The sequence below is a fragment of the Argentina anserina genome, chromosome 3 (genome assembly GCF_933775445.1).
Source record: "Argentina anserina chromosome 3, drPotAnse1.1, whole genome shotgun sequence".
In the NCBI taxonomy this organism is placed as follows: domain Eukaryota; kingdom Viridiplantae; phylum Streptophyta; class Magnoliopsida; order Rosales; family Rosaceae; genus Argentina; species Argentina anserina.
The window spans coordinates 4,943,865-4,967,684 of record NC_065874.1 but is presented as its reverse complement, the minus strand read 5'-3'; the positions used below and the strand labels follow the sequence as shown (position 1 = coordinate 4,967,684).

Here is a 23,820-nt window from a genome sequence, read left to right as displayed (position 1 = left end):
TGAGGCAGTATTACCCTTAAACCATTAAGAACGTAAACATAGCTTTTTGATTGAACTTATGAAAGGAATGTATGAACAAATAAATCAAACCTATTACAAGGATTGGAACAAGGATTCACATCTCATTTACAGTAGAATCTACTACCAAAAAATTCCACCTCACACCATTTTTAATAATAAAATACAAGCGAGTTGCAAGGAACTTCAATTGTTCATACATGTTCGCATAAGATTAGTTCATCTCTCAAACAGTTTCCTAGATAACAGGTAGAAATCTTAAATTTATGGGAAAAAATTATAAAGGGAAGTTCACGACTCTGCATGAAAATGCGTCTAAAAATCCGACAATTGTAGAAATACTAAAGAACTATAAAAAGGGAAGGGTGACTGCCAGTACCCAACCCAGCACCAGCTCCAGTTGCAACTAGAAGCCCGCTTTTGAATTTCCGTACAACTTCAAATGAGGTTTTTGATCCTATCACAATGCATCAACAAATTACTAGACAGCACTCACAGCAGTATAAGATAATAGCAGAAATGGTTGGCTTTCTCGTGATTATAGGGAGGATATAGAAGAGTCACAGGGATTACTAATGCACAACATCACGACATGGTATGAATGCTGTCAATAAATATATGAATACTTGTAAAGAAGCTCAAACCCAACTGCTAACACGATATAATCAGCTGGTTTTAGGTTTCCAAAATAGAAGAGAACAAGTAGGCTCGAGTAAATGCTATTTATAACTGAAACAGATTTCATCTTCATGTAATGATTCTTTTTTCTTTTTCAGTTATTTTTTTTTTCAGAACATACTTTTCCTACGGTCAGTGGTGACATAAATGCTGCATTACTTGTAATGAAATTATCAAAATGTATCTTGATGCACTTGCAGTGATAAGTAAAAAAAAATTACAGTTTTCTTCTATTGAAAGAAAAAATCACCAATTTTTCTAAAGTAGCAATAATGCCAAATCTATTAAAACGCTTACTAGAAAGTGGAAGTACTTTATACATCTCAATATTGCCCATGGCTTCGACTCATAGAATGGTGTCGAAGGAGTTTCTTGCCCGGATTTCGGTGATCATCCTGCAAGCAAATTCAAGTCAATGGAACGATAATACATTGTAATCATCTGTATGCATTTACTTGATAGCATCAGAGAATATACATCTTTCATTTGCATCTTATAGGTGGAATAAGAAAAAGAAGAACATATAATCAGTTGCTGTGGGAGCAACATAGGGAGGAGGAAAAAAAAACCTTGTATTGTGATGCTGCTGACTCAGACTCCAATGTCTGAATGCCAACATGTCCCAGGGAACGCAAAGCATCAAGGGCATCTAAGGTCAGCTGCCACCCACATAACGCAACAACATCAGCATTGGTGTCAGGGCCAAAACTACTACTGCCAGCAGCAGCAACATTCCCATTGACCCACGGGCAGAACTGGTTGTGATGGCCAATTGGATCAAACTCCATAGGTTCTTCGTAATTGCTCTCCCCTTTTGGAGGTCCTGAGCAAATGATCAAAGTTACGATAAAACTCCATGAATTGGTTCTTCATCAAATAGATGCAAAAGAACAGAACTATACATATAATATAGATGAATGTATACAATGTTGAGCCTGCCAGTTTATAAACTTATAGCAAGCACATGCAAAGAACTATGTGGTAAGTTATACAACAACACAACACATAAATTTTAATAATAAATTAGGTGGACAGAGTTCTTTAGACAGCTTTCACAAGAGTTATAAATTTTAAGTTTCACAAAGATAAAAACTATATATCGATGAAGGAATGCATTAATACGATGCATTAATACGTAAATTACTTTGTAAAGATGCTATAGGCTATAAGTGCATATCCAAAAGACCAATAAAGGAGGTAAAGAATTACCTATTCCATTGGCAACTACATACTCTGATTCTTGGAACACACAATTGTTTGTAAATGAAGACTTGCCAGCATTTTTCACCACTTTCTTGGCCGTTCCATAATTAGAGTATACGTTTGCATTGCATGAAAGAGAAGGGCGGGCGCTGTTCTCTAACTTTTGACTAATCTTTTCACCACTCTCCACAGATTCAGCCTTGGTAGAACCATCAATCTTTGAGCCACTATCAGCTCTCCCTACAGATCGAGATAGCATCTCCTGGCTATCACCTTGAGGATCTTCCCTATTCATCTCATTGGGGACAATTTCATCCATTAGCCCAGGATCTGGTGCAGATTCACCCGTCTGGCCCTGATTCTCAGCTTCTTCTGTTCTGGGTTCCACATCACCAACGACACTGTCGGCTCTATGAACAGATACATCAGCCCCATGGATCTCAGCCTCATGACTAGCACACATTCCAACGCTTCCTCCACTCATCCCAAAACTAAACCCATCCCGAGCCTGACCAGTCACAGTTTCAGCATTGAAGATCTCTTCCCCATCATTTGTACTACTAACACCCATTTCCTCAGGAAGTACATCAGCAACTGGTTGAAAACCAATGCTCTGTTGAGCTTGATTACTATAGTTCACTTCTGATGTCTCATTCATGTCCAGATTTCCATATGTACTAGATGAGGGGAAATGAATATCATCCATATCTCCCGGATGATTTTCAACACTTGCCATAGAGTCATCATCTGAAGTATGACCAATTGTATCCATTGCAATAACTGAAGATGCACGTGCTGAATCCCTAGTTGAATGGATTCCAACAAACTGGTCACTTCCTTGAGGAAATGAAGGACCTCTATTACCATCAGTATAAATTTCAAGACCCATCGAATGACTGGGACCAGCACCAGATGAACAGTACGTATCAACAAAATCTGAATCGCGAGCTCGTTTTGAAGGTCCGGCTGAATCTTGTCTACCATCTGTAACTTCATCACCATCACGATCAATAACGGTTCCTTCAACACTATCAGCCTGCTGCGTCCTTAAATGTGGCCTATCAACAGAGCTGCCTACTTTTTCTAAACTCCGTTTACGAGAGCTGGGACCCCTCGATTCATATGAAGCTGCGCGATCCCCAACCTCACTGCCTTGTGGTTGCCCAATCATTAGATCCCTCCCCATATCTGCATCATTAATATTATCAGCCATTCCTGCACTGCCGAACCGATTGAACGTTAAACCCCCCGCCATTGTAAGATTCAAATCAACATCCGCATCTAGAATCAAATTCCCCTCAGTTGTTGTTGCTACTTCATCACGGTCTTCAGTATGTTCTTTTGCATCATCAGCAGCAACCCAACCACTAATTCCACTGGCTGCACTTGCACCTCGTGTCAAACCCATCTTTTTGCTAGAGTCAGGAATATCAATGTTGTTCGAAGCAAAACGTGCAGGTCGAGGAATGGTTAAGAAATCCAAAATTCTGACTGTAGCACCACATAAGCTGCAATCCAGCAAAGGTGATCTTAGATCACCTCTGGATTCCTTAACTAAAACTTTACTCTTTCCAGTATCCTTTCTTGTAGAAGCCGAAATAGCTTTCTTGCTTGCTCCAGGATCCTGTGAAAGATGGACCTGGGCATAGGTAGGCCCAAGAGAATAGCCATTTCTGGCTGATTGGGCAGAATGCTCTTCATAGTCTTGAATATTCAAAAGCCATCTTGGTTCCCATCCACAAAGACTTATAAGCCTCTGTGCCTGAAAAAGAGAGAAACCCGAATTGAAACATGAATATATCTAGTTGAGTAGAAAATGATTGATCAAATCCACATTTATCTTACACGAGAGTATAAACAGATCGCTCCATCTCGAGAGCTTTCAAATTCTGGTATACTTTCTGGTTTTAAATCAACATCTCCTGCCATGAGATTCTGAGACTGGGACAGAAGGCGGTCAATCTGTGGACCCCTAGAAACCCATATTTGCTCAATTACAGAGGTAGCTATCTTAGGGAGCAAGTGAAATTGCAAAAGTCCATCACATCTATCCTTATACCCACCAATTAAGGCAGACTGAGGAGTAGGAGGGAACTGCACCAAGCTTTCAGGGCAGCTGTTTCCTCTCCATGGACAAGCGACTTTGTGACCAGAATCCAGCTTTTTGACAAAGTCTTCCCCAGCGTTTTGAACTTGAGATGCAAACAGGACATAATTAGTAAAAAGAAACGCAACAAGCTCATGCAGTTTCTATTAAATTATGTCATCAAACTTCAACTATCAAGGAGGGTGACAAATTAACATGAAGAGTAAACTCATAGTAGTTTTCCTAGGCACACCTGCCTGCCCTGTCAGCTCTCCTCCTTAATAAAATTGACTAAAACTTTGTTTCTTATAAGACTCGTTCTTTTATGTATATAGATACACAATACAACAACTATTGTAGTTCGAGGGAAAACCAGCTCCAATTACTCATGACTAAGCTATCAGTGTCAAGGATGTCAACAAAACATGCAAATCTATTATGCACTTATTTCCCCTACAAAAAAAATGCCCATAAGGAGAACAAAATCTATGTTATGAGCGATATAACTTTAAGTATAGTAAAATTCCATAAGGCCGGATAGCTGACCTTCATCAGGACTCAACGTTGGCAACAAAGCAAAAGTAAGGCATGCGCTGCAAGATTCACATGAAATTTTATCAACATCAACATTTGCCCAACCTCTCCTAGCACAAGCCAATGAACTGATAACCTGAAGGACATAGTGAAAGGAAAAAATCAGATGCCTTGAAACTATCTTTAGTACCGGAAGGAATTAGACATTTCTATAGGGAAAAAATAAGTGTTGGAACTACAAGTTGGTTGCAGAAATATCATGATGTTGCTCACTATATAAACCTTGATATGACAAATATATGGCAAAATGGTTTCCATTTCTGTAACGTAAACTTATTATAGACAACTCACATGCAGTCATGGATATAAAATGGCTTATGTGTGTGTTAGATGCTCATATATATTTAGTCACATATTCTACCACCAACATTCACAACTCAACCGGAAGACTTAAAAAACAGCGGTACAAGTTCAAACCTTTGGCTTCCCAGACCAATGCGAGGGCTTAAAAGTAGCCAACCGGCGCAGCAAGTCCCCTCTCTCCCAAGGCCTACATGACAGTTTCGAAGACCCAAAAATAGAACTACCCCTTCCACCACCAGCACCGGCACTGGTGCTCAAAGAAGTCATCGGCGGCTGCGAGCCAACGCACGAAATAGAAGCTCCTTTGGAGCCCTGTCCGTGAACAGACCCATCCACACTGCCCACATTTCCATGCACCGTCGGCGAAGACGCCCCAGCCGAACTAATCACACACAAAAACAACACAACACAACACAACACAACACATCCATAAATAACAAAAATCGCAACCTCGAAATCTAGCAAGTTCAGTTCTTTAAACAGCTCGAGTCCAAATCAAGCTGCAATTCTAGCTACTTCTCAATCAAGCAACACAATTTCAGATCAGTCGGGCAAGTATATAGTTCTTCGAGCAGAAAAGATAAAACCTTGGTGTGCAAATTGAGCTGAAATTCACATAAAGAGTGGGAAATTGACAACACAGAGAGCCAAAACCCTAACAGGAAGAGGACAAATTGGGGAAGGAGCGGAGGGGAATCGAAAACCCTAATTGAGAAATAGAATTGGGATTAGGGCATATACCTGGCAGCAGGAGTAGGATCAAGGGTCCCTCCGGAGCTGATGACCTCTTCTCTCATCATTGGGGGGTTTTTGCTTCCTTGAATCTTTTTTTGCAGCACCAAAATTCAATTCTGGATTATTATTTTTTTTGGTCGAGAGAAGAAATAATGGGGGGAGTGTCCGTAAGTGGCAGCTCTCTCTTTCACTTTATAAGCCACTGTTTTGTTTGCGTGGCGCGTAACTGCTACTCTCACACTCTTCGGGTCGGGTCGGGTTTCGTGATTCGGGTTTTTTCTGGTCAACATGACCCATCACAACCCGTGAAGACCAGAGGTCTCGTTTTAACAAAATTAACAGTACTATAATTTAATGCATTCCTACTTACATTTTCATCATTATTCTAGTAGTCCTCGCTTGTTGTTTTGAGTCATACAATTTATATCTATAGATTATAACCGTGATTTCATTTGTGACACTAAATGATTGTATTTTTTGACATGATGTTTGTATGTAACCTTTGTTGTTGTTGTTTTTTTTTTTTTGACGTGGGACTGGTAAGCCTTTATATGTAACCTTTGATAAATCTTCAACGAATATTGACTCAAAAGTAGATATAAATTGTGTGAAAAGCATGTAGGAGATGGGATCTATGAGCCATTATGTTCGGCTTTTAACTTCACTGTTCAATGAGATTCCTTCCGGGGATTTACGTCGATATGTACACATTAGTCATTAGCATAGATGAAAAGGATTGAGAGTTGATAGAAGGCAATAGAGGAGTATGAATCTGGGGCTATTCAGCAATCAGTATGCTGATAAGACCCCACATTATCAGCTGAAATAGATAGCTTAACTGAATGATTGATTATGTTCACTGTATAATGTGTATATTTGCATACACTTCTGACTTTTTTCTCTTCTCATCTCTCAAAGTTTACACATTAATAAATCCCCAACCCCAGAAGCACCAAGTATCATAATATGGTTTTCTGAATGGCACTGATGACATCACTCAAAGGAACAACCCAACCCATTTGCTTACAAATACTGCTACATCTGATCAACATGACCTTTTTTGGAAACAAAATATCCCATTATATGTCCTGTAGAGAAAGCCAATCATCTAGAAGACACCGCATCCAGACCAGCACCCGCAACAGCAACAGCACCAGCAGCAGTACCAGAACTAGAAGCAGAACCTGCAAATGAACAAGTGTCTAATGTGATCTTGCTCTAAAAGATTTAAATTTATGCCGACCCCTATATCTTCTAAAGTTGTTTTTCTAAGAAACTTGAGTTTAAAAACAAAATGATATCAGTTTGCTGAGTAAATCTATATCATGTGCGCTTCCTTCTATCTCTAGGAGAAAAATTCAAAACAAACAATTATAAGCATCTGGTTTCGATGATCTAAGCATGTGGAATGAAAATGAAGTAAAATTAAAAAGCTCCATATATACAAGTGACGTTGAAATCATTTAGTTTATTGTTATGCTAAGTTGTTATGACCATAACAAAGTGTGAAAGTTTTATCAACCAAAAATGATAACAGAAAACAAGTTTCAATTCCTGAAACAAGATCTCAAACATGGCAAGTTTGTGATACTAACCAAACTCTGCTTCCTTCCTTGACTCATCTCCTGACTTCCAGACAATATCTTTCAGCCCCGTGGATAAATTCTTGTAGAACTGTACACGAAAGCCAATAAATTTAAATGTGCAAATAAAAAAAATCCAAAAGAGAAGAATGAAGCAACATATGTGCAAGCTCTTCATAGGGAATAATAAGTAAACATGAATGCCCAGCGCATCACGGTACACAACATCCTTTTCATTACTACAAGTACTTACTAATAAAACAAAAAAACATGCAAGGCTAAAAGCAACAACACCAGTCTAGCTTCTCCAGGACTCAAAAGTTTGACATAGCTCAGTGCGGTGCTCTCTTATTTAAAAAATTGGAAAATATTTATCAATTAACCAGTCCAATTTCTGTGAAATATACACATTCCTCTGGCTTAAAAAACACACCCACTAGGAGACCAATTCATTAGCCATGAGCTTGTCATGAAATCAAACAAGGTGCTAACCCCAGAAAATCCCACAACTAGCAACCAGCATACCCGAAGTCACTTGCATATTAAGAGCTACTCTTATTTATACAAATTAACATTGGTTATCAAATGCCAAGAATGTTTTAGAGTTTCTAACATACATTGTGAAATTCCAGAGTGTCTCCCCCTGACTTGCGGACTTCAACCATGTAGAGAGAAGGGGCCACCTCAAAAATCTGGAAAAGAAAAAGATTTTAATCTATAACTCATGGAAGTTCTTCTGAAAAGAAGTTGGGATGCTTGAACCAAACACGTACCTCTGTTGCAACAGATAGATGACCTTTACGTCCAGTTTTTTCACCTTGAAGCTTCAACTGAGATAAAACAGATACTTCGGATTAGATAAAGATATCATCTTCTTCTGACATCATGTATTGATGGAGAGAGAGAGAGAGAGAGAGAGAGACAGTATTATACTTTAAAGTTATTTTTCTTCACACCAAAACCCAAAGGTGCTGCAGCTTCCTCAATTTTGGTAATAATCTCATTAGCAGGACGTTTGGATGTGAATCTTGTTTCTCGTTTAACAAGGTCCTGATTAGCAAAGAAAATGTCAACTGCATATTTAAATCTGATAATAGCAATCTAAAATGTATTATACAAATACTGTAACAATTTAGTAATTTCAAATTTAATCCAACCATCTGTTTCTCAAATAGACTATTGAGATTAAGGCCCTGAGATGTAGAGATGAGCTCAAAGGCATTCATGGTAACGGGCTCATGTCGCTCCTCTCGCCTCTCAACTACAAGGTTCTGAATATCCTGTGCAGAAAAGAAAATTCAAGTTGGAATCACCCTAGCATTATGGACTATACTAAATCATTATACTTAATGCAACACTCTTACCCCAGGATCATTGAATATCGCATCCACATCATCGAGACTAACATCAACTTGTTCAAAAATAGGTGGTTTATACCCTTTCTTGAACCAATCATTGTCAATTACTTCAGCAATTGTAATTCGCTGTTACATACAATGAACTTGTATCGTAAATTCAAGGTACAAATAGTAGTAAGAAAAATAACCAAATGAAAGACATTCAAAACAGGGAGATATAGGTAAAAAGTTTAGAGCCCAGGACATACTGTCAAGGGGTTAGGATCCAAGATTCTCTTAATGAGCTTCTTTGCATTTGAGGAGAACCATGGAGGACAGGAGAACTCGGCCTTGAATATCTGTCATCACAAGAAAAACTATTTTTATTCATGCTGTAAATATATCAGGCTTAATGAGCATATTATGTTTATGCTGTATTCTTAAGTTCCTTGGAATATTATGACAATTTCAGAAAATCCAATCTTGTATATCGGGCTTAATGAGCATATTATGTTTGTTCTGTATTCTTAAGTTCCTTGAGGAATATTATGACAATTTCAGAAAATCCGATCTTGTATCTGACATTTTCAATCATGTATGGGCTATGATATTAAAATATTAAATAGTATTTATAAATGAACCTATCAAAAAGGATGGAGAACATGAAGAAATAAGACAACTACAAGAAACAAGCACACGTCAACATATCTATTAGAACGTGAAAGTAATACATCAAACACAAAATGATTTCCTTCTAATAGTCACTTAAACTAGGAGTATGTGTGAGAACAAGGATTTGAAACATTTTCAATACAAAAAAGGTTCATAAAAAAAATGAAAACAAAAACAACAAAAGTAAATTTTAATAAAAGAGAGGGATAACAAATCACCTTTTTATATAATGCCATGAGATTGGAATCTTCAAAGGGAAGATAACCAGCCATCAAGACATAAAGAATAACGCCACAGGACCATAGATCTGCCTTTGCTCCATCATACCCTTTGTTGTTGATGACCTAGAAAAGAAGAGGCACTGAGAGGAAAAAAGAAAAAGGAAAACAACTGCTTAAATCAAAAGGCTAATATACCTCAGGGGCAACATAATTTGGTGTCCCACATGTGGTGTGAAGTAATCCATCTTCCTATATAGAAGGGATTACATAATCAGTTGCATCTTTTCTAGCAAATAATTGTACACCTGTATCTTTTCTAGCAAATACTTATACAACTGTAAGGGATAAGTGGGTCAAAACTAGGATAAGGACTGAATTCCAAAAGCATACCTTGCTATCAAGCATTGAACAGACTTAAAGTTAAATAGAGTTCAAAATTTCCATTAAGCATGAAGTTATAATTGCTCACTCGAACTTGCTGAGGCAGTGCACTGAGCCCAAAATCTGAAACTTTAAGCACTCCATTGACATCCAGCAGCAAATTCTCAGGCTGCAGTTTACAACCGCAACAACAGTTACTGAGCTGTGGAACTTTAAATGAAAAAAAAAAGCTGGAGTTTAAAACTACGATTTGAAGGTTTGACAATGAGGACATGAATATCTAGGTCGTGTCTTTCTTCTCATCATAGAGTCTCAATTTTGTCTCTTCTTGTTTATATCCGGCCTTGATTTATTAAATAAAATTGGAACAGTGATCTTCAAGAAATTGCTTAACTTAGCTCTTGTTTTTAGGAAAACAAGTGTGGTGTGGCGGCCTTAGGATTCACATACAGCAGTAAGTCTCCTTTAGATTATAAGTTCGAACTAATCATTAACACAGAAAGCAGAGTGTGTTTTTAAACTAAGAGGAGAAACAAGAATACACACCTTCAAATCTCTATGGAAAACACCTCGGCTATGACAGTAATCCACTGCATTTATAAGCTGCTGAAAATATTTCCTTGCTTCATCTTCTTTCAATCTTCCTTTACTTGCCTATCTCAGGCAAATATCAGAATTTTTACTTTAACATCAGAAATCCAACATAGTATGTCCAGCATGACAGTTGAACTAGTGAAACTTACAATTTTGTCAAATAGTTCTCCACCAGTCACAAACTCCAAAACAATGTATATTTTTGTCTTGCTAGCCATCACCTGCAGCAAAATACAGCAGAAAATCACTTACAATAACAACACAGAACCTAACAGAGGGGAGAGAGAGAGAGAGAGAGAGAGAGAGAGAGAGAGTGTGTGTGTGTGTGTGTGTGTGTGTGTGTGTGTGCTAGAACATAAATAGGAAGGTCACTGATACACAAACTATAACGCTACACATGAAAAATGTGTCTAACCTCATACATACGGATTACATTGGGATGTCTAATTAGCTTCATCGTTGATATTTCTCGTTTGATCTGCAAAGGGGAAGACAAAACAACCAATAATATTGATAATTAGAAACAAATTCGCAATGTCTTCAGTTAATGACATTATTCTTCGTAAAGATCACAGTTTTAAAATTCAGATTAAGGCCCCAATCCTAACAGATAATACTACAGCACAAATCAATTAGCCCCATAGGGTAAGGTGAGGAGCATACATAGCAAGTAATACTGTTTGATTAACTCTTTGATCTTTCAGTCAACCTTACTATCAACTGAACCCACCAAAAAGTTCAGTAAAAACCTTTATACTGTATTTGGCTGGGAATAACATATGTACTCCCATTCAGTTCTATAAAATGTCAAGTAGTCAAGTTCAGTTCAACATCATACAAATAGAATATGCAGCAAGCATTTATCACACACTCGTTCCAACAATTGCCCGAAACCATCTCCGCTTTAATAATGAAAGCATTAGAAACTTACACGCCTAATCCTTACTTTAGCTCAAAAATTAACAGTACATGAATTTTCTTGTTACAAAGTTCTTTCAAGTCAAAAACGCTCCTAACCTTCACCTTTTCCCAAGTCTTAACCTTTTTTATGTGACAAAAGATTTCTTTTTTTTTTTGGTCAATTGACAAAAGATTTCTTAGAAGTCAAAATACGCCATTTACTGCTGAATCAACTTGTGACACCAAAATTCTTAAAAGTCAATAAAGGTTATGATCAAACAGTAAAACACAACCCAACACGACAAACTCAATAGTCTTGTTCAATCAAAGTTCTGACCTTTTCCTTCCCAACATTGTGTAACTAATTAATCAAACGAATTAACAATAATAAATGGTAGACTCCACAAAAATAAAGCCAAGAACAAATTTTTTCCAGAAATTCAACAAAATTTAAAAAACTAAACAAAAAATAAGACCTGGCCAATCATCTTGTGCTTGAGGACCTTCTCTTTATCCAGAATCTTAATAGCGAAATTCTCACCCGTCTCGACGTTCCTGGCAAATTTAACCTTGGCGAAATTGCCCTCCCCTAGGGTCCGACCCAGATCGTACCTCCCGACTCGAGTCCGACTCGCAGTCGCGCCCGCCCTCGCCGCCATCACCAAATATCTCTCTCTTTCTCTCCCTCTCCCTCTCTCTCTCTCTCTCTCTCTCTCTCTCTCTATAACTCTCCGCCGATCAGAAAATCAACCTCTTCTTCTTGCACGGCTGCCAGACCTGAGACTTGGTCACGCTCATACTTCCCTGATTCGTCGAAATCCCTAGAAATCAAAATCGAGGGTCTTCAGAAACAGAAAGACTCGACCTTTACGGTAATTAATAAGGTTGAAGACTCATCATTGACCGCCCGATCCGACAAAGCCATTTGGATCCCCCGATTTTAAACCCGACGAGGAATCATGAAAGCCGAGAAAAGCGGGGTTGGATTTTTTAGGTAAATCGTAGCTGGATTTTCGGGCGCAGATCGCGAGGTTAGATTGGGGGATTTGGGCCGTGGTTTTGGAGAGATCGAAGGGGAAATGAGACTATGAGAGTTAAGAGAGAACATTTAGGCGGGTATGGATTTTTGTTTGTTTACGAGGAAGGTTGTATCCTCGTATGGAATTTCAAATCCTTTTTAAACCAGGAGAGTGTGGGATTTGGTGCTTCGCGCCATTGTGCTATTTTGTTTACCTCACCGGGCTCACCGCTTGATCGAGGACTTGCTTAATAAGTGACCAACAAATTTTATGTCCGCAAAAGTCTTGTATGCACGGTGTGCAACTGTATAAAGCAATGTTAGTCCGTCTATATGTTTAATCATCTTACATATATAATAAAGTTATCGATTAAAACTATTTAAATAGATGCCTTGTATTACACGTCGTGCATTGAAAATTCTTCATAAACAACATTGTTTGGTGTTTGTAATTTAGATGAATTTGATCAATCAACAGTACTATAATGTCAACAAGAAACAATAAACTGAATGGCGAAAAGTCGAATTAACAATTAAATGATGTTAAACACATATTGCCCACGTATGAGGCTATAATGATTTTATAAGTCTTTGCCACATCGCAGGTTCTCCATGAATTGCTTTAAAACTAATCAATTCAAAGTGGTTTTAGGACGATAAAACCCTAGCCGCGCGAGAGAAAATTGTGGCATCGTGGCATGTCTGGCGGCGCGTTGTTGGTTATGTGGTGTCCACTGCCCCCTTTGCCTGAGATTGGGTTGGGTGCGTGTGTGGTTGTGAGGAGAAGGAAAAGCGGTCGGTTGAGTCTTGGCTTATGCTTTGCAAGGCCAACATCAGGGAGTGGAGGTTTGTTCCATGGCCACGTGGGTCGACGAAGGCTTGGTATGGCTCGTTTGGTGTGCCTTCGATGGTGGTCACCCTGTTGAGAGAGAGTGGCGGCGCACGCAACGGCGCTCCGACAAGCGCTGATGTGCCGAGGAGTTAAGCTTGGTCGGCGTTTTCTTTCTCTTGGAATAAAGTTTGGGTTTAAGCTTCTCTTTTGGGCCCAATCTTAATTGTTTTTATCTTTTTCGTTTTATTTAGGTTGTGTTGTGTTTTTAAGTTAATAAGTTATACATTAGTCGTGTAGGAGAAGTCAAACTTCATGTCTGTGTGTGCACTCTTTATACCTTGTCTTCTCTAGGTAGGCGGCAAGTTTCTTATTTTGTCAAATCGTTGTTGCCGCCTAATGACAGGGTGAGACTAATTTTTCGATGGCAATGTAGGATGCGAGCTGCTTTATTGAACATTAGAATATATAAGCGATGTTTCATCGTTTTCAACGGTACATATCTATTGTGCTCTCACCTATATTACCGTTGTTTTATAGCAAATAGAGTCGTCATTAGAGTAGTGCTTTTTTTTAGTTGGTGTTTTGTTAGATACTTGTTTGTAGGCATTTATGATATTATTTCAGGTCTTTGCCATACAAGCCCCTTTATTCAAAAAAAAAAGTGGTTTTAGGACATGGGGTTCTCCATTTTTCAAAAAACAAAGAGTTCAAGCAAAGTGATATTCTCCATTTCTTATTTTAATCATTAATTAGTTTTCTGTAAATACGGTTTCCTTATGTGTTTTCACCTACTGTATCCAGAAACATGAGGAACTTTTCTCGATCATTTTAGCAGCCAGCTAGTCAACGTACGGTGTTCGTGATTCTTTGTTCATATTTATTCAATTGATCGAGGTGGCTACCTTGAGTTATTAGTTTATGTTAAATTAGGATGAATTATTAATTTGGAGGACTTATTTAGAACACCGGGTTCTACTTGAACCCGTTCACGGTTTGCAAACGTCGTTAGTTTAGTGATGAAGTTGGACTGCAGTAAAAACTGAGGAACGTCAAAACACAACTGGAATTCGAAAAACTTTAATCAGAATGTACAGCTGAGAGAGAGCTTATTCCATACACAGCCCGTGTATATACACGGGTCAAAAAAACTAACGTGGCACTCAACAATTGGGGAGACGGCCAAAAGTCATCCCGTTAATGAATTGTTACAAACCATTAACTTAAGTTTTTACCATAGTGGTTTGATACAACCCATTCTCTCAACCACTCCATCTTCTTCTTATCGTCATTCGTCACCCACCTTATCCCTCTATATCTCCTCCGCCGTCTTCAATCCTCTGCCATCAGGGTCCAACCCACCTTTCTCCATCAAATTTCAACTGGATTTTCTTCTTCTCCTCCCCCAAATCTCCCATCTCAATCTCAAAGCCCATCCCCACCTCACCTCTCCCAGAATCCTATATCAAAACAGCACTCGAAGATTTCCATACCCAATTCGAAATCTCGGTCGATAAGCTCTTCTTACCGCCGGAGACCGATCCCCTGAGCACCAGAATATTGATGGGGTAAAATATTTTGCAGAGCAAGTATGCTAGGGATGCGCATGTGGCTCACGCAGTGTGAGGACTGAGGATTGCCCCGCGAATCCTCTATCGACAGTCGAATGGAGGTCGTTATTTGGTCCCAATATTGAATGGAGGATTGTCCCGTTCTCCTTTCTATGTTTTCCTCCGCCGTGACCTCTCGAGCTCCAGCGAGATCTACCCTTGAACCCAAGCGACGGGATGAACTCGATGAGGAGCTACGAACCAATGACCAATCTATCAAAGAAAACAGATTCTTCTCTTTACATCACCAGACCCTAACTCCGTCGACTTAGTGTAATAAAAAAGAGTAAAACGACCATTTACTGTTTTGCCACGCGGCAACTTGAACGGTCCAGACGCCCCGTGTATAAACACAGGCCGTGTACTGAATAATTTTCGCAGCTGAGAGCACTGATCAACTTCTAAATCTCAGAAAAATTAAACCACCTTTTGTGGTCGTCGGTCTTAGCAGTGAAACGCTGGAGCGCCAGAGGCTGACAGCCGTGAATTCTCTTTTCCGACTAGAATCTGATCGATGAATTATAACCAGATATACGTTATAGCCGAAAATGCGAAGCTAGAGGTGGTAGTCCGCCGCCGATATATGACAATACCGTCGGGTCCATGGGTCGTCGATCTGGTCAAAGAGGCTCGAATCTCAGATATGTTTCTTCCTCCTATCTCCTCCGCCCAACGCGCGCTCTTAAAACATTCCACAATCATCAGATGCTTCAGGCTGAGGAATTGAATTACCAAACAACTAGTTAGGAACTCTAATTGGAAAAGGGAGGATTGGCTTCCCTCGTGCCGCCGATAGGAAGGCAATGGTGCCAGTTCAACGTCGCAAGCCGCGGCGAGGAGAGAGAGAGAGAGAGTCGACGGGATTGGTGGGTCAAGAAGGTTTTCACGTCGAAAATTGGGGTGGTGGCGGTGAAGACTAGGGTTATAGGATGAGGAGTAGGCGGTGGAGGCTTTGGCTGCAATGTGCAGAAGGTTTTCCAGTTTTCAATCGTGAATCCCTAATTCAAGGAATTAAAGCAATAGTAAAATGTTTTTACCTTTTTTATCACAATGTTTTACCAGGTTAATGAGTTTTAATTAACTTAATACTGTTAGTATTAGTGTTATTGCCTTAAAAAAATCATATTAAATAAATGACTGATTGGTTGGGTTTACTTGCACTTTGGGTGTCTTGAATAAGTTTCCGATTTGAAGAGGATAATGTGCAAAGTCATGTTCATCCCGCCACAAATTAATTAACTTATGTGGAACACTGAAACTATATATTATTATTCCTGAAGAACTTGATTTGCCAGCTCTCTTGGTTGCATAATGTCGAATCCAATTATTATTGAAGAAAACTGTCGCTGGTAAGTACACTGCGGGGTCTTGCATTGGCCATGGCTCATGATCCTTAATTTATGTGTTCATGTAATTATGAGGATCATAGATATGAGGGCAATTCTGTCTAAACTTTACGAAAGAGGCTTAAAATTTTAATGATCAGCTTTGAATGTGTAATGAAACAAAGCATTTTAAGGCTGTTTAATTAGCATTACTTCAAAGTTTAAACTCCCATATATCTAGCTTGTTCTTGATAATTGAGGAGGAGGAGGAGGAGGAGGAGGATATGGACGAGGCGGTGGTGTATTAAGATATCCCAATCTGGCCAGGAATGCAGCCATCTCATCCAATCTCCGCCCCTGATTAGCCATTTCATTACGATGCTGTTGAAGCATGTCAACCTGGAGCTGAATAAGCTGATCAAGTCTCTGCTCAATAGTGGGAGATGTTGGTGTAACATTTATATTAGTTTCAGCCACGCCATCTCTACCATTCTCCAACTGCTTAAATGTGTTGGTTCCTTCCCGGTAGTAGGAGACCACACGTTCCACACCCTCCTTCGTGAGGGCAAAGGCTTCTACATTTTCACAGCAATCGACATATTTTCTCGAGATATCAGGTTTATATTTGGAAATAGAGACGTCAGGGAATGCCCAAGTCAGAAGTTCCTCCCCAAAGAAATCGCCTTTCTTCAGAATTCTTTCAATGTTGCCTCTCTTCCTTAATCTACTTAAAACATGGAAAGTCTGCTCAGTCACTGTAATTTTACCTTCTACAATGAAGAGCATTCGATCAATTTGGCCACCTGGTTTTACAACACAGCTATTCTTTGGGAGGACCACTGGCTCGAGTGACATACAGATCCGGTGCAATACATCTTCATCAACGCCAACGAGTACAGGTACCTATATATTCATTACATCAACTGGGCATGAGAGTATAATTTATGAGTTTATACATATTTAGCTAGAGAATGATAGATTATTTGGCCAAGGTTCGACTCATATATTATATGTAACAATGAGTTTAAGATCTACACTGTGTAAGAGCTTGGGTTGAGAAATTACATACTTTATAGAGAGCACTCATGCAGAGATCCTTCTTTAGGTCATATTCGATATTCCAGGGTAGATGAATAGTAAATAGATACCGCAGATCAACCTCTGCATCTAGATTTGCTTCCAACACACTATTAGCCTCAATGTGTTTCATAACTGATGTCTGCAGGTCGTGGTGAACACCATTTCTTGACAGCCACTCAAATAAATCTTTCTCCGTGCAATCCATCTTCTTCTTTTGTTGTATAAACTTCTCCGATCTTGTAGTTGTTAACTCTCTATATGCCTGCAGTTTTACAGATAACATAAGATTATCTCGATCACTTACTCAGCTGGAAATCTTTCCAAATAAAAATTGATTATAATAGTAAAAATTAGGCAAAATTGCCAAAATACACCCCAAATTTGGCTAAAATTGTCAATTTGCACCTCAAACTTGTATTTGAGTCAATTTATCTCCTAAACTTGGTAAAAATTGCCGATTTGCACCCCATCCGTTAAATTTAATTATTTTCATCCAATTTTGCGTCAAATATCATGCACATGAGGGGTAATGTTGTCATTTTTTATTTATATTTTTCTTAAAAACAAATACAAATATTCTTTAAAATGAGGATTATTTTTTAATCAAATTATTTATTTACATCTTTTTTCTACATACTTAACCCTACTTCGAATTATATATTCAACATACCCACCCATTCAAATATAGTGTGTTGTGTATATATATATATATATATACAGATTTTCTCAAATGCGGAGGTCCGCACCAATGATTTTGGTGCGGATTTCCATCTTTTTACCACTTTTTGATCGAATTTTCTCATCTCCACCATCTAGTATCTAGATAATATTGTGTAGATCATCTCTACAAATTTTCAGCAAATTTGGTAATCGTTAAGGGCCTCAAAGAAGGGCTGTATATATATATATGTACACATTGTTGGAGAAAGAACGAAACGAGAATAATAACGACGTAATGGAACAAAACGTAACCATTTAATTATTGATAATGGGGCCTATATATATGCATTACATAACTACAATCCCGTAGGATTCGGAGTACTAATTTATTACAGAGATGCGAATCTATCTCTAACAGGAAACCTAATAAAACTAAGACACACAATGGTAGAATAGTAATTCTTCCAGAACACACATTTATTTTTAATTTTTAATGTATTTATTAATATGTTTCTAATATCTTTTAACATACTATATCACGTAAAATAATAAATATATAAATCAATAACATGTTTCGAAAAAAAAATTATAACAAGTGTTCATCTTAAGTAATTTTATTAATTTATTTCATTATTAAATATGAATAAATATATAATGATAATATTGCCCCTCAAATGCATGGCATGTGATTTAAAATTGGATGGAAAACATTAAATTTAACGGACATGGTGCAAATCGGCAATTTTTACCAAGTTTAGGAGGTAAATTGACTCAAATGCAAATTCATGATGCAAATTGACAATTATGACCAAATTTGGAGTGCAAATCGGCATTTTTGCCTAAAAATTAAGACAATTATCAGTTTTTCGATCTCAAACCTTGTTTACTTGTTCTTGATCATAGAACAACGTCGAAGTCGTACGTGTCTGCCGCAGCATTTTTACTACATACTTTAAACCACGACTTGTGAGAGCAAAGGCTTCTACTCTTGCTTGGCATTTGACATCTCGGGTCGAGATAGGAATAGAGCCGTTCAAAAGTTCTTCTCCATAAACTTCACCTTTCTCAAAACGTGACTTGGGAATAATAATTGATGATGAGGAGCCTGCTGCAGTTGTGTTGTCTACATATACGGCTAGCACGCCTTGTGTTATGATAAGCATTTTGTCATCTGGTTCTCCTGCTCGACCCAGGTAGCTATTCTCCTCGTAGATAACCGGGTTGAAAAACTTCAATACAAAGTTAAATTCATCTTCTCCTAAGTCTTGAAGGATTGATACCTGCTTTATGATCATCATATAATTGGTTAGTTAGTACATATATAAGAACACGGTTCAACTTACTAATGAACAGGGTTAAACAACTTACATAAAGGTTGATAAACATACTTTCTTTAGGGCATTTACGCAGAAATGCTCTTTCAAATAACTTGCCACAGGTCTATTGCCAGTCGCAGTAATAGTACTGAATACAAAAACCAAGTCCACATCAACATCAATACCGGCAGCGTAATTTCTTTCAAATACTTTCTGATACTTTATGATTTTCACCACTTCTGTCTTTATTTTTTCAGGGACATCATTATCTAACATCCACGTATTTAAATCTTCAAATTTAGCCTTAACTTTCCCTTCCTGAACCTCCAATGCTTTTGTAGATTCCCAAAGAATATACGTCTGTTGGACCCCAAAAAAAATATGAAATCTCAGTCCAAGTTAAGGTCCTATAAAAGTTTACGTACAATTAACAAGTGGTTTCAATTTGCAAATAATTGTTCTTTTTGCTATTTTCAAATCAAATTAATTCAACTTTTTCATCAAGAAATATGAACAATGTTTAACAAACAGCATGAGCAACCGAGTCCAAGATGCCAAAACTGCAACTAACGAAATCAAGCCATGCACCGCAACATATATACCAAAATCCATCCACACCACTAAACTGATAATATTAAACAGTCAATCAGGGTATATAACACACACATATACGTCCACTACGTACCTGCACATTTCCCATGAGATATATAAACAGAAGCAAGCCAACAAGAGAAAGAAAAATTGTGAAGCAGTTTTCCCACACGTAGTTACTTGTTTCCAAGTCGGTCCCAAAATTACTGCAAAATATGATGTAGGAATAAATGACCCATTTATATGCCGATGGTAAAACTTCTGTTTAAAAGAAAATTGTAAAAATTAAGCTGCTTCCTAAAATGTATTTTATTTGAATAATAATTTTATTTATAGATAAGTTCTTGCATGGCCAAATTATTTTTCTATAATTAAAAATGAATTAATTTATCAATGTGATGTTACTAGCTTTTATTACAAACAAATTCATTTTAATAAACTCTAGCTTGTGTGCGCTGTTCATATTACAAGCATACAAATGTAATATGGGACTTAAAGAAAACATGCTTGGAAAATTTTCGATAAGAACTGCCTGAAAGCAAGCAAATGAAGCAATGGAAATTACAATTTACAAAAGTGAAAACAGTTTCTTGCGCAGCACACACATTAAACTGCTTTGAGTTGAATAGAAAATTTGCATGCTTGTCCAGTTGATTTGGAAATGTTTGAAAAAAAGGATGGAAAATTGACTAATTAAGATGAAATATCTATAGATCTAAAGTAAGGTAAATGGCAAATCTAATTGTAACTAAAATGAATATAAATTGCCCTGCACGTACAACTAAAAGTCTTTACATAATCAATTTTATCTATATTGAATGAATTGATAAGAACTATAAACGCGTCAGATCATGAAGAAAAAAAAAACAATTTTATGCACCACGTCCTTCATAAACACTGGCCGGTAATTAAGAATAAATATACATTACCTATACTTGATATGCAGAGCTCAAAATATTTAAGAAATAAGCTATTACTGGTGGCTAATTAGTATATTTTTAAGGAGTAATCTGGTGCTCAGAAATTAGGCTAACATACAGCTGGAACAGAAGAAATTGCAATAGATAGCCGTTGATATATCCTTACATTCAGATATGCATACCTCAGGTTTCTAATGCCCCACCAGAAAGTATAAAGAAACTTTGTTGTGAAACTTATTGATCCTGTATTACCAGATTGAAGGGCATCAAGAAATATTCCAAAATCAAATAGTGTTTCATTGGATGGATTTATAGGACAGAAATGATTTAGGAGTTTTATATCTGCTGAAGAACTGGTGTCCTCGCAATAATTGGTGGATCTACACCCTTTAGTATTTCTACATGTCTGATGCCAACATGACATCTCTCGTTGAATGGACAAAAAGTACCAATATGCTCCAAAAACCTGAAGAAATAATGAATAGATCGATGATCTGAACATACTCCACCACCATCTTGTATTTAACAACACAATGTTAGAATGAACAGTTTGATGATAAGGCTAGGTCGTATACATTAATGGTTTATATGTTATGAAAAAGTCAATCTGTATATATATACTCGATCTTTTATTCTATTTCTATGTATTTATTACAACTTTTTTAAATGGTTTAATAGTCAATGTTAATGAACAATTCACATGAATTTTTTTCCGGAAGAGGATGTCCATATATTTGACTGTTTGACATGTATATACTTTATAAATAAGAACAATCTAAATAATTCTATATTTTCTGTGATTTAAGGGCTTCAAACACTGGTTCTTTTATATTTTGTTGTATAATACTGAAAGATATGAATGCCTCTTGTAAAGATATCTTATTACATTTCTTTTTCACATCAGCACTTCATAAAGATCAAATTCTTTCAGGAACCAGTTATGACAATGAAGAGATAAACTTACATGACCAGCCATGATGTACATGAGAAAATAGAATGCAATTTTAGCCCATTTCCAAAGCATCTGAAATTGCTTCTGGAAGTGATAGATTTGGTAACCTCTTGCAAAAAATTGTAAGGGAAGACAGATGTTGCCAATGATTATTTCATATAGATGCCCGGACGCTCTCATTCTGAAAAGGACTATAATTATTGTGACCTGCAGAAATTAGGATGATCTATAATTTGGCAACTATATGATCGAATATATGTGTGTGTGTGTGTGTGTGTATTGTATATCCTTATAGTACCAGAAGAGCATTTGATCGAGTAAGCTCCATGAAAAAGAACATCTTTTAGGAAAAAACATGCATGGACAACGTATATATGGTACTCATGGACATTACAGAAACCAACATTCTATATTGTTATAGCAGGCATGCACTTAACCAAGAACAGAAGGCTGTGCCATACACTCGCACAGTTTATCCTAGAAATTAGCATATAATCGGCTGTAAATATATCATATATCTTTTCAGTTACAGTCGAGATACTTAAAACTTATTTTAGCAGCAAAACGCAAAAAAAACTCTAGCGAAGCAAGAAGAATTTACACATACCTGTGGAATGGGAAGCATAGCAATAAAGTCAACTATAATATCTTTAGACAACCACTTCATCCTCCTAAGTATGCATTCATAAATATGCTTCTCCGGGTCAGGGTCAGAGTCGGAGCTTGAGGGGACGTCGATCCGATCATAAATTAGAGATATTATATGGAGTGTAAAAGTGAGATCAGTAAGTGAACGCAACACAAGAACTGTGGTACTTAACGTTCTATCCATTCCAAGACACTTGTTGCTCTCATCAACAACTGGAATGTAGAAGAACAATGGATCTACGGACATTGCTATGCATGATATAGCAAGTACCATTTCCCATGTTAGTGTAAATCTCCCCTTCAATATCAGTTTCCACGGTAAACTGATGGGCAGAAGAATCGTCAACGTCAAACATAGTATCACATGGAGAACTACTCCTCTTAAACACGCCTTCAAATCTTGAAAAAATTCTTTGAAATCCTCAATCGTTCTCACGCCAACTATCCCTCCAACATGACATGCCAATGGTGACCATATTTCCCTAACTGGAAATGTGACTGCTAACCATGATTTCTGAAATGGAGCTGTAACTGTGGACCATGCTTTCCTAGTTGCAGTTAAAATACGTGAACTTTGCCCATGCGCACTGTTCAAGCTAGAACTTGTTGGAGAAGGAAAACTGTTCAAGAATATGGAAAACAAAAATCGAATTATATATGCTACTGAAAGTGTATGGATCTATATATGTACGTGTGTGTATTACCTATCCAAGACAATCCTAAAACAGTTTAAGGACGTGATCGTATATATTGAACTGAAGAACTAACCCTAATTGTCCAGTAGTAAGAACTAACCTCAAGATGACGCTTTTATCAGTGTCGATAGACATAACTTAAACCAGTGGATATATGGATGCAATGATCCCTAACCTCTATGATGTTCTGAAAATTCTCCGTTCACTTTCTCAGAAACCAATAAGACATGCAGCATTATGATTTCCTCAAAATCAATCAATATAACAAGATTAATTGAAATTGATCGGAATTTTAAAGCCGTACTTCTCACCCAAACTGGTCGATCGACGTTCTTGCAATCACATTTGACCAGCAGTAGGATCCGACCCAGCTCGTACCTCCTGACCCGTGTCCGGCTTCCGGTGCTCGCCATCGCCGTCTGTTTCTCTCCCCTCAATTTTTGAAATTCACACATGCAGTATAACTTTTTGTCCATTCCGATTAACAAATCAACCTCTTCTATTCTTTTTGCAGGGCTGCCAAACCCTAGACTTGGTCACGCTCATTCTTCCTACCTTTAATACCAACCTCTTCTTCTTGAATCGAACCCCCATATTTTCGGGTATGAAGACGCCTTTAAGCTAATTAAGAGGCACGGGGTCACCCCCTGGCGATGAGTGGGCAATAACCCGATGTGTTATATATTTTTTTTAAAGTGTGCTATATAATTAACCACACTGTGAATCATGAGGGGGCAGCCCATACCTAAAAATCTATATCCTCTCTAATTATATTTCCCAGTTTAAGAAAACTTACGCAATGTTATTCATTCACAGTATTTGACAAAACATATGCACTGCTTCTCCTAAATGATGAGTGTACGTACGTACG

At 37.7% G+C, this 23,820-nt stretch overlaps 2 protein-coding genes across 2 annotated transcripts; both read right to left on the bottom strand.

Moving 5' to 3' along the window:
• Positions 1 to 74: 74 nt before the first annotated feature.
• LOC126786873 (uncharacterized) lies at positions 75 to 12,438 on the bottom strand. Its single transcript, XM_050512838.1, has 23 exons — positions 11,782 to 12,438; positions 10,821 to 10,883; positions 10,555 to 10,626; positions 10,358 to 10,465; positions 9,900 to 9,980; positions 9,626 to 9,679; positions 9,428 to 9,553; positions 8,807 to 8,896; positions 8,565 to 8,684; positions 8,358 to 8,480; positions 8,134 to 8,250; positions 7,974 to 8,030; positions 7,818 to 7,892; positions 7,213 to 7,291; positions 6,737 to 6,801; positions 5,624 to 5,706; positions 4,997 to 5,264; positions 4,532 to 4,655; positions 3,745 to 4,091; positions 1,906 to 3,661; positions 1,266 to 1,519; positions 1,010 to 1,091; positions 75 to 475 (listed from the first exon to the last, which is right to left on the bottom strand). The coding sequence occupies exons 1-22, from the start codon at positions 11,962 to 11,964 to the stop codon at positions 1,020 to 1,022; spliced, it is 4,317 nt and encodes a 1,438-aa protein (XP_050368795.1). The 5' UTR covers positions 11,965 to 12,438; the 3' UTR covers positions 75 to 475; positions 1,010 to 1,019.
• A 3,886-nt stretch (positions 12,439 to 16,324) lies between these two features.
• On the bottom strand, positions 16,325 to 23,362 carry LOC126786872 (cyclic nucleotide-gated ion channel 1-like). Its single transcript, XM_050512837.1, has 9 exons — positions 23,328 to 23,362; positions 22,214 to 22,874; positions 21,619 to 21,813; positions 20,837 to 21,120; positions 19,829 to 19,940; positions 19,216 to 19,503; positions 18,706 to 19,107; positions 17,157 to 17,429; positions 16,325 to 16,990 (listed from the first exon to the last, which is right to left on the bottom strand). Exons 1-9 carry the CDS (start codon positions 23,360 to 23,362, stop codon positions 16,325 to 16,327), a joined length of 2,916 nt encoding a protein of 971 aa, XP_050368794.1.
• Positions 23,363 to 23,820: the final 458 nt, after the last annotated feature.

Bases quoted from the DNA above. Each gene is read 5' to 3' on its own strand.
- LOC126786873 (XM_050512838.1), bottom strand. From the start codon at position 11,964: ATGGCGGCGAGGGCGGGCGCGACTGCGAGTCGGACTCGAGTCGGGAGG. The intron at 8,685-8,806 runs GTATGTCCTGGG...TGTATGTAACAG, and splicing joins TGGATCCTAACCCCTTGACA to CGAATTACAATTGCTGAAGT. The intron at 8,251-8,357 runs GTTGGATTAAAT...TTTGCTAATCAG, and splicing joins GTCTATTTGAGAAACAGATG to GACCTTGTTAAACGAGAAAC.
- LOC126786872 (XM_050512837.1), bottom strand. From the start codon at position 23,362: ATGGCGAGCACCGGAAGCCGGACACGGGTCAGGAG. The intron at 19,941-20,836 runs GTATGCATATCT...CATATTTTGCAG, and splicing joins TGGGGCATTAGAAACCTGAG to TAATTTTGGGACCGACTTGG. The intron at 17,430-18,705 runs GTTTGAGATCGA...GTAAAACTGCAG, and splicing joins ATCAAGAACAAGTAAACAAG to GCATATAGAGAGTTAACAAC.